We start from the raw sequence: 11,608 nt of genomic DNA, 5'->3' as shown, positions 1-11,608 counted from the left end.
CTAATTCAAATTTTATTACTCTTTTTAAACTGAATTTGTTTCTTAAAATGATTTTTGAAAAATTATATATTTGCGTTGGTTATGACATATGTAGACTATAATATAACGCTTACATCAAATTAAGAAGTAGTCTACCACGTAAGGCAGTTGGTTCACGATCCAGAGGTCCCGAGTTCGAATCCCACCAAGGTAAGTGTGTTTTTCAAATACGAGAAAATATTTATAATCATAGACTGTATCTTAATAAACAAATTTAGTTAAAAAATAGTAATAAAATTTTGAAATAAATTATTTTTTTATGTCGGGTGAATATTAAATGTATACAGAATGTGCGATATCCTATTTTTAATGTTTCTAAAATAATCTATAAATGTTCTATAAATATATTTTGCATTATAAAAAAATTATGGATTATGCGGAAGAATTTATAAAACATTTGTAGATTATTCGAGAATATTTACAGAAATTTCTAAGGACATTCAAAGCGGGACATTACACGTCCTTTGCACATTTATAGATCATTCATAGAAATTCATGAATATTCTAAAGAATATTTATAGAACATTCATGGAATATTTCATGCTGTATGGGCTGATAGTGATAGCTAAAGTATTTTTATATACTTACCTGTTTGATATGATACATACTTTATATTCATATAGTTTATTCACTATTGTTCTTCCAAACGAGCATATATACATATTCTTGCGTGATAATAAAGTTACAGATATTATTATAATATTAATACTGTATAAAGGCTCAGTATATCAAATATTTGAATTAATCAGGCAATAAGAGCCAAGCGTGGTTACAATCGCTAACATTTATTACATGTCAAATACATCACGATTAAAGTGTCAATTACAATATTACGTACGTTTTGACTTCTTTTTTGGGGTCATCCTCAGCGCGTTGTCTACACATTACGTAGAACTAAATCTACATGGGGCCTTCCTTTTCCGTAAACTTCTTAGCGAATCAGTTACTTCTAACAGTTGTTTGGGCAGATGCACACTCCAAAGCCTTCCCAGGTATTTTAGTGTGTGATTTTCTGGTTTGAGCGCCAGGAAAGTTTGCAGATATTCAGTCATGGTTCGATGGAAAAGATACCTGTACAGATACTCAGAGTGACAACTATTCTAGGATTGTATATATATAACACGTTATGTAATGCGTAACGCTACTTACAGATAGTGCAGTCATTAGTTACATCGCAATTATTCTCCCTGTACGACTGTCCGTGCAAGCAATGGAACAGACTGTGTCTCGTCGACGTTTAGACGAACAATGACACAACCGTTCTTACAATATCATTGCTGTATATGGAAGGGGAAATATGACGAACAAGAACAACAATGTTTTTATATTTTCGCAAGACCTTCAATAACATTTATATACATTTCAGGTAAATTCTCCGTGTCCGTTTGCAAATTTATGCCGTTTGTTTGTTTTTTTATGTAAACCATTTCAGATATTAATTTTTTATTTAGAAACCGTTATTTATCTAAGATCTTTACATTATTCCAAATAAAATCGTGGTTACATTCAACCCTATGGTCCGTCACCACCGTCGATAGATAGCCCTTCATATAATTTAGCGGCATATCTCCATACAGTAATGCACAACATTTTTTCGAAGGGGCAGAGTTATACTGCAAATAACTTTGAATTAGTTAAAAAACTGTCCAACGTTAGTATCGAAGAGGGTCATACATTAATATCATTAGATGTTGTTTCCCTTTTTATCAACGTACCTATTGAGATGGTGCTTGAAAGTATTTCATCAAAGTGGAATTACATATCCGCGAATTACAAGATTCCGAAATCTGAGTTCCTTCTTGCAGTCAGACTGGTACTAAAATCAACGTTTTTTATTTTCAATGGGGTGTAATCTACCAGCAAACTTTCGGCTCACCTATGGGCTCACCGTTATCTCCCATAGTGGCTGACATTACAATGCAGAACCTTGAAATGAAAGCGTTGGAAATATTAGATTTTATCTCTCCATTTCACTGTAGATATGTCAACGATATTGCGATGGCGGTGCCTTCCACCAGTTGTGCTCACACGTTGGAGATTGTCAACTCATTCCACCCTAGGCTGCAGTTCACAATGGAGGTCAGTGTGGATGACAGGTTGAATTTTTTGGAGGTTACTATCATACGCTATTCCCCGAAAAAAGTGTCACCACGTCGATTTTACGTTCCAGATCCAGATCTCCCTTGTTCTTCTCCTCGAAGAGGATCACCTCGCTTGCGTTCGCCGAAGAATTTCTTTGCACGTGACATCGACGTACGGCAAGAAATCGAGATCACGTTCCAGAGATCTCCCTTGTCTTCTCCTCGAAGAGGATCACCTCGCTTGCGTTCGCCGAACACTTTCTTTGCACGTGATCGACGTACGGCAAGAAATCGAGATCAAGATCGCCAAGGTATTCGCTCGCGCTTAGATCTAGTTCGAAATAACCTAGATTATCCCCCGAAAAGAGTGTCACCACGTCGATTTTACGTTCCAGATCCAGATCTCCCTTGTCTTTTCCTCGAAGAGGATCACCTCGCTTGCGTTCGCCGAACAATTTCTTTGCACGTGACATCGACGTACGGCAAGAAATCGAGATCAAGATCGCCAAGGTGTTCGCCCGCGCTTAGATCTAGCACGAAATAAACCTAGATTATCTCCGAAAAGAGTGTTACCACGTCGATTTTACGTTCCAGATCCAGATCTCCCTTGTCTTCTCCTCGAAGAGGATTACCTCGCTTGCATTCGCCGAAAGCATCACCACGTAGAACACCATCTCAATTAAGATCGCCGCGACTTTCTTAAATTTGACGAAATGGAGCTAGAAATGGATGACCTCGAGCTTATCAAACTTGTTGAGAGACAACCATGCCTGTACAATAAGAGTTCTAAGATGTACAAAGCCATGGACAAACCTGTAATATGGACTCAAATTGGTGGCTTGTTGACCCACCGAAAAACAGATATTTTTATAGGAAATTGATGTTATTCAAAATTATGCTTGAGTGCTACTATTAGAGTGCTATGGCTGCGGCCCACTTGACGCTACAAATGCTTTGAAGCATTCCTCTTCTCCTTTCTTTTAATGAAGAAAGAAGGAGAAAAAGAACGCTTCAAAGCATTTGTAGCGTCAAGTGGACCGCAGCTTCTTTGCAATCTCCTTGATTGTGGACCGTGTGGATAGGGTTGATAAAGTGAGACCTTCCTCTAAACTCTTTCCATATTCTAGGAGAACAAGCTATGAAACGCTGGGAATCCTTGAGGACTCAGTGGAGCCGTGAGCACAAAAGAAAACGTGAATATTTACCATCAGGATCAGGTGCCAGCGCAGATACTCAAGAATTTCGATTTTATGGAGAAATGAGTTTCTTAATACCGCATTATGTGCCAAGACCGTGAGTACATTTATTGCACCTCTGAATGCATAGCCTATTTTATTGTACAGTCGCGCTCAATGCCTGGACACCGAAAATTGGATGCGTTTCGGAAACTCACTGTTTCTTTCTAAAGGGAACAATTAAAAAGAGACGAAAAGGGATACTTTCCAAAACGTATCCAATTTTTGGTGTTCAGGCATTAATGAGCGCAACTGTACTTGTATGTACTAATTATTTCATTTTCAGTACTAGAGGCAACATGAGCAAAATAGTGGTGGGCCCCAGTAGTAGTGATAGCACCACTTCTAGCACTACTGTCGAGATATGTGATGACTCACAATCAGCAACAATCTATGATTTTAATTACTCCAGTCAGCTTTGGAATACAAATTTGGTGGATGATTTTAGTAGTAAGTATATTGCTGCCAGCACTTATTTCTGGCTGTTCTCATTATCCAATTGGACGTGTTCGCAAAAGTTTGCACTTTGTTTTCAGGCGATAAGTCGCAAAGTTTACAATCTCTACCTCCAGTAGGCCTACAACAAGTGTCCCTTGCAACCAGGACCGCAATGCAACGGGAGCCTGCACGGGGCAATGTGCTTCCAACAAATATTAAATTTAAGAGCACCGCAGGTGCAAAGGTAGTTGTGCCTCCCTCTGACGATTTTACCAGAAAAAGGAAGTCAGAAATTGACGTGAAGATGGACAAGAGTCTACATTTTATGGAGAAAGTTAGTAAAAGGATGGGTAACGTATTTGAGAGGAGGGAAGAACAATCTGCCAATCCGGAAGTTGATGCTGCGATTAACTTTAGAGCCTCACTGAAGAAGAGAGTGAAGACTGAAAATCAGTACAAGTGCACACGAAGAATAATGGAAGTTATTGATGGATTTTCCGAATAGTCAAATTTTATTTTATTTTTTTATAACAAGGTCGAAGGACGCTTTGAATCTATGGATAAACTCTCGAAAGATTCCGATAACGAGAGTAAAGATGGCTCCTTAATACAAAAGAAGAAGCACGGCCGTGTCTCGCAGCCTATCAACACCATTACTGCCTACACGGTAAGTGACAGAAACACGCTTACGTCGGTGGCGGCGCGATTCGATACGACGCCGTCCGAGCTGAGCAAATTGAACAGGATGGGAAGTACTTTCATTTATTCCGGTCAGCAGTTATGGGTGCAGGCAAAAGGAGAAGGACGACTGGGAGGCGCATCGGCCACAGATGAGCCCAGCCCTGACCCTTGCCACGATCACGAGTCCCAGGATGACCTACCACCCAAAGAAAAAGAACTTCTGAATAATTTGAGATCAGTGTCACCAAAGCTAGGCCATATGGAACGCATAAAAACACCTCTTGGAACCTCTGGCGCGACTGCAGATGATGACGAACAACCATTCAGAGAAAGATTCGTGAAAATTAATGTCAGGCACATCACAGATGGTCAGGGTGTAGTCGGTGGGGTGCTGTTGGTCACGCCAAACGCAGTTATGTTTGGTCCAATTATTATTATTATTTTATTTATGGAATACTTTGAGAGCAGTATTTATTTTTTTATTTTAGTTGTGATATTGAGAGACCAAAAATAGTGTTACCGGTAACTTTTATTTGTGCTAAAGTGAAACATTATTTTGTTCAATGTCTTGTTATGTTACCTGCGTGTGCAGATCTAAACTTAGTTATGATTCCAATTAAGAGAAATATTTGTACCTTTGATGTAGAAAACTTTATTCAGTGCAATATTGAGCAATTTGAATAAAAAATAATTATACATATACTGTAACAAACTAATTTTAACACACAAAAATACTTATATTATATGCAAATAGCGATACTCTATTAGCAATAACTTTTATTTGTGCTAAAGTGAAACTTTTTGTTCAATGTTTTGTCATGTTATCTGCGTGCAGATGTAAACTTGCTTATGATTCCAATAAAGAGAAATATTTGTACTTTTGACGTAGAAAACTTAATTTAGTTCAATATTGACCAATTTGAATAAAAAATTATTACATACTGTAACAAACTAATTTTAACACACAAAAATACTTATATATTATGCAAACTTAGATACAAATTACGATACTTAGATACAACTTAGCGATATTATTAGCGATGCAAACTTATTGTTACATACAAAAAATAACAGAAATACTTCATTTGCAACAGATTTAATCACTTGATAGTGATAAATCTTAACATTTCAAAGTGAGCCTCTCACAATAGGCACATTTCTGAACGCATAGTCATACTGCCATATGACTTCACCAACTTCAGTTAAAAAGAAATCTCTCAGCTTATCCCTCTGGTCAATGACTGCTCTGGCAGGGTTTAGCCCTTCCACCCTATTAACACGATGCAACACACCTCCTGGCTGAACTTCATTTCGCCATTCACCATTTTCCAAGGGCTCGCTATTAGGTCCTTCTCCATCAATTAGGCCTGGTCTTAAATAATTTCGATGTTGAGGGGCCTCTGGAAGATCACTTTCAATTAGAAAGTTATGTAAACAAAGGAGAGCCATAACAATACTCTCAGCATTCTCGACTTTGCTACATATTTGGCCTGCTAGAATTTGCCACTTGGCCACCAATATGCCAAATGTATTTTCAATGACTCTGCGCGCTTTCGACAGACGATAGTTGAAAATTCTTTGTGGCATTGTGAGTGCTTGCAAAGCAGGATCCACATCAACAGGATCTTCATCGGAGTCTAATGCTGCTTCATTTCTTAGGGCTTCATCATTTTGTCTTCTGCGTCCTTTTGGCTTTGCATATAGCCGCATCATATATGGTTTCAAGGGGAAAGCTTCATCTCCAACAAAGGAAAATGGAAATGGTTCTACCCCACCTGGTAGAGGCTCTGAGTGAGGTAGATCCGCAGTTCCTTGCTCCAAAGCAGTTCCAAAATCACTGTTGGTCCAGATTGCACCATCGTTCATTGAACCTGAGAAATCATGATTTGTTTCAATTAGCAATCAAGAAGCAGTGGTCAAAGATCGGAAGAATGTTCATTCAAAGTTAAATGTTTTTAACAAACAATTCATAAATGCACTTACCATAAAATTCCAGGTCCACCCACGTAAACACATAATTTGCAGCCATCAGGACAATGGAAAAGAATTTCTTGTAATTAAAGAACTGAGAACCAGAATTTTTGGGTGCCTTGATTCTTATATGTTTCCCATCGACGGCGCCTATGCAGTTTGGGAAATTACATTTCTGCCAAAACCCATCAGTCACATTCCTCCACATATCTCTGGTCATTGGTGGGAAGTAAATTGGCTGCAGAGTACTGATTATGGCCTCACATGTCTCAGGTATGATTTTGTGTGCAGTTGATCTACCAATCCTAAAAGACCTTCTTTCCCCACACACTGTCAGCGTGTGCCAAATACCTGCACAAAAATACGGTTCCCAGTCAAAATGACTGTCCTAAATAATCTTATATCAGAAAGTGTCGGGAAAAATTTTTCAGAACAAAATGTCTCACAAGGGGACCTTCAGGCTAACGGATTTATGTTTTTTTTGTACTTACTGTACTTGCGGGTCATCACCCGAACATTAATTTCCCAAAGCTTTAAGGCGCGCTTTTCAGAAAAACTCGGAAAATCGACTTTCTCGAGTTTTTCTGAAAAGCGCGCTTGGGAAATTGATGTCCGGGTGATGATCCTCAAGTACAGTAAGTACAAAAAAGAAACAAAAATTCGTTAGCCTAAAAGTCCCCTTGTCAGTCCAAAATGTCTCAGTCCAAAAATATCTTAGTCCAAAATATCTCAGTCCAAAAATATCTCCTTACCATAATGTATTGTACAAAAATCACTGAAATATTATAGACGAGATATTTTTGCTGAGATGTTTTGGCCTAAGATAAAATGAGGGGTCATTAAAAAATACAACAATTACACATAGCTTGATGTTTACTGCACAGTTCAATTTATCATTGTCTGACAAAAATCAATACACACCCCAGAGTGAGTGCAAGTCGAAGCTCAGGAGGAAACGGACGTCTATTGCTTCTCTTTTGCAGGAATGGTGTTACTTTGTCCAGAAGCCAATCAAACTGTTCAGGTGTCATTCTAGTATACTGCTTGAATTCTTCATGGTCCGTCGTTTTCAGCTCATGAAAAAGACGTTAAAACTCTCCCAAGTCATTGAATCGATTGTTGAGTGGACGCCGCCACCACCGCCTAAAACACAATTTTGAACAGTAAACATAAATTATACTATATAAACTATACCTGCACAAACCAGGAACTACAGGATACACATGTTTCTCACGTGGACAAAAACTTGTAATGAAATTGGGCATACTAACCTAAATCCGCGTTCTCTTACTGGTTCCACTAGACCGTGCAACATAATATTAAAATGGTGACACATTAAAATGAACAAAAAGAGTAGCATTAATTTTTCCTCGTCCATTTTTGGTCCATTTTTGGTCAATATACACGTGACAGCAGTATGTCATGTGTACTCAAAGAAATTCTTCGGCGAACGCAAGCGAGGTGATTCTCTTCGAGAAGAAGACAAGGGAGATCTGGATCTGGAACGTAAAATCGACGTGGTGACACTCTTTTCGAGGGATAATCTAGGTTATTTCGAACTAGATCTAAGCGCGGGCAAATACCTTGGCGATCTTGATCTCGATTTCTTGCCGTACGTCGATGTCACGTGCAAAGAAATTGTTCGGCGAACGCAAGCGAGGTGATCCCCTTCGAGGAGAAGACAAGGGAGATCTGTATCTGGAACGTAAAATCGACGGGGTGACACTCTTCTCGGTTAGGTGCTTCGACCTTAACTCTGCTCTCATTAGCTCTGACAGTTTCCGAAACAGCCCGTTCTCATTGGTTGACTGACTCAGCAAAATGCGCTCATGATTTATGACTTACGACTATGATCTAACGATACAACTTATTGTAGACCAGCCTTTACCGAAAAGAAAGGTCCCATGTAGATTAGTTCTATGTAATGTGTAGACAACGCGCTGAGGATGACCCAAAAAAAAGGTCGAAACGTACGTAATATTGTAATTGACACTTTAATCGTGATGTGTTTGACATGTAATAAATTTTAGCGATTGTAACCGCGCTTAGCTCTTATTGCCTGATTAATTCAAATATTTATTATAATATTAAACAAACATATTCAATAGTAGTAAGAAGCGTTAATTATAAGAACGTAATAGCGATACAAAATGTTAGAAGCATTAAGTTTGATTATTATTTAGAAGTAGTTGTCATCCAAAGAAAGCTGTACGGCTAAACAGCTGTTTGATAATATTTTATTTTTATTTTGCGAAATAAAGTTTATTTAAATTTATTAATGTAGAATTACAACCAGTGAACTCATACAAGTCCAGAAATGCCTCACAAATAGCGAAAAGGTCATTAAATGAGATTTTTAACCTAGATTACGGTCAACGTGACGCTACAAATGCTTTGGAGCGTTCTTCTTCTCTTTCTTTCTTCATTGAAAGAAAAGAGAAGAGGAATGCTTCGAAACATTTGTAGCATCACGTTGACCGTAGCCCTAATCAGCTGATTGTAAGAATTAAGCGTAATTTTGATAATCTCATGATGATTTATGATTACTAGTGTTATCTAGAACCCAAATATGTGTTTATTATTGATTTCTAATCATTAATGTAGATTTTGACATCCTTGAATAAACTTTTGTACTTCGGGTAAAAATATGTAACTGAGGTGATGGACAGATTCGTATGATTTAATTTAATTAAAATGCGTTATTTTAATTTACCGTCCGATTTTAACGATTTAGGTCTTAAACGATTAGTTTAGTCCTAAATATTGTTGCGCCCGTGCTGGACACCCGTTTGTGGGCTGAACTTGGCTCCGCTGACCGTTCCGCGGAAGCTTCGTGCTGAAGCGCGTCCCTTGACTACGGGATATTGATTTTCTTGTTTACTGTTAGATTTACGGGGAGACTCAAAACGTTCGGACGAGTTCTCTTCCAGAAACGCATTCATGTACAAAGATTTTAAATAAACCCGAGTTCCTTTTGTAAACGGGAGTTGTCTTTCTTACGCGAGTCCAGGAGTGCGCGGCGCGAACGCGAGTGACTAGTGATTGCGGAGCGCAGCGCAACAATATAATGTTTATGATGTCAAAAACTTATTTTTCTCAAAATAACGAGATTTCACCTGTTCAGGTGAACTTCGCCGTTTATGGTACGATTGCGTTAAAAATAAGCTTAAATGTTTTGTCATGTCTTACAGAGACTGCCCATATGGTTTATTTATCGAATTTTGCTTTATTTTAGATTTTCACTGATTTTTGTGAACTTTGTTAATAAGCGTACGATATTGAGCCGCAAACGGTTTTAATTGTTTACTAGTGATCTCAAGAAGAGACCCGCCATATAGTTTATTTACTAAATTTTCAATTATTTGAGATTTTCAACTTTTCAAATTACCCAGTAAGCAAAAAATCATTATTACAATGTTATTGCAACGATATTCTAGAACTTGTAATGTTGTTAAATATGTAGTTCTTAATATTGTATAGAACATCATTATGAACATACTTTGACCACGATTCCGAAATTTCAGTAATGTTGAAATGGGAGTGCCATAACGTTGCAAATAACATTGCGCTAAGATTTTTCTATCATTCCTGTAATGTTTTTGAGATAAAAATTTAAACGTATTATTTCAACTTTATTACAATATTATATTAAGATTACCGTAATATTAATTCTAACATTTATTTAAAGTTTTTATTGATGTTTTATTTCTATTACAGGCAACATGTTTTCAATAAATATGCAATAGTAATAAAATATCTCAATAGTTGTTGGCTAATTAATATTTAGATTGCTTTTTTATAGACCAGGCTTGGACAACTTTGAGCTCCAGAACCACGACACTTCTTTTCTATCCACGGAAAGTAGGGTCATGGCTCTAGGCCTGTTATATACTAATCTGCATTAGGGAATAATTCACTAATTATCATAAAAAAGTTTTATTTATATAAAAATAATATCTATATACCATATATTACAGTTTTCAGTTTATCACAATAATATCTTTGGTGAAGATCACTGATCCAAGCGGAAGGTTTTGGGATAAAACTCATCTTTCAAATAAAAAAATTTGTTACTATAATAATCACTCGCGCGGAGCCACGCAAGTAAGATAATATATTTATCATTTCCTGAAAAATAAAAGTAGAATTAAATTAGTGAAAAAGTTACTTATAAATTATAACGCGGCAAATTATAATGATTTTATTTTATGGAGAGTATATACCGAAATACATTACATTACCTTTTTAATGTTTTTCTCATTCCTTACGGATGTTTGCGAATCTAAACCACTCCATTACGAAGTGTTCAAAATCTGTTTCTGTATTCCGAAGGAATATTGCTCTAAAAGCTTCTGGAATAAGAAAAATTCAATACAGTTTATTGTTAGATGAAAGAAATAAATAGATAATGTCAATTCAACAGCAATTAAAATTTATGATAATTATTGAAATAACACAAAAGTTTCCGGAATAGTTTACATATATACTAAATCGATCAGAAGTATTAGTTTATGGATATATATTTTTCTTTTACTTCGTAAAAATTTTTAACGTGTATGTGTGTCCTGCTTTTTAACAATGATTGCCACAAAAAATAGGAGACAATTTAATAAATTTTGAGACATAAAACATAGCATTTAATACTGCAAGTAATATATACATCTCTTAAAAAATTACTTACTTTTAATGCTCAGAATTGTGTGTGTGCGTATCTCCAATTTTATAATTATTTTTTTGGCCAGTCCATGAACACATGGATGCTAAGTCATCAGAAAATGTAGCACTCAAACTTCTTCTAATAAAATCTTTTTCATGTTTCCCTCCAATTAACATAACTTTGTTCACCTAAAAAATTTATACTTGTAATTCTATATAATGCAGTATATTATTATAAATTGCAAAGAAAATAATTCAGAAAACTTTTAAAATATATGAGAAGCTGGGCTTTGAACGAGCGACGTGCTCCCGCCCTTCTAGAGGGCAGCTCCCGAGTGGCGCGAGCTTCGGGGCGCCACGCTTACGTGCGGTCGTTGTGTAAGCACAGAAGAGCTCGTGGTGTCGTAGCATTAGGAATGTTTGGTGTAAAACTCGGGGCAGATGGCGCCATGGCGTCCAGTCCTGTCATGGCGGCGTCACCAACACTAACTCAATATACATGTATGT

At 37.0% G+C, this 11,608-nt stretch overlaps 1 protein-coding gene across 1 annotated transcript; it reads right to left on the bottom strand.

The window, feature by feature from the left end:
- Window positions 1-5,602: 5,602 nt before the first annotated feature.
- LOC112451734 lies at window positions 5,603-6,952 on the bottom strand. The gene is made up of 3 exons (XM_025011558.1): window positions 6,937-6,952; window positions 6,458-6,796; window positions 5,603-6,345 (listed from the first exon to the last, which is right to left on the bottom strand). The coding sequence occupies exons 1-3, from the start codon at window positions 6,950-6,952 to the stop codon at window positions 5,603-5,605; spliced, it is 1,098 nt and encodes a 365-aa protein (XP_024867326.1).
- Window positions 6,953-11,608: the final 4,656 nt, after the last annotated feature.

Source organism: Temnothorax curvispinosus, unplaced genomic scaffold (assembly GCF_003070985.1).
Source record: "Temnothorax curvispinosus isolate PA1 unplaced genomic scaffold, ASM307098v1 QBEX01002484.1, whole genome shotgun sequence".
In the NCBI taxonomy this organism is placed as follows: Eukaryota; Metazoa; Arthropoda; class Insecta; order Hymenoptera; family Formicidae; genus Temnothorax; species Temnothorax curvispinosus.
This window is presented reverse-complemented; position numbering and strand designations above follow the sequence as displayed.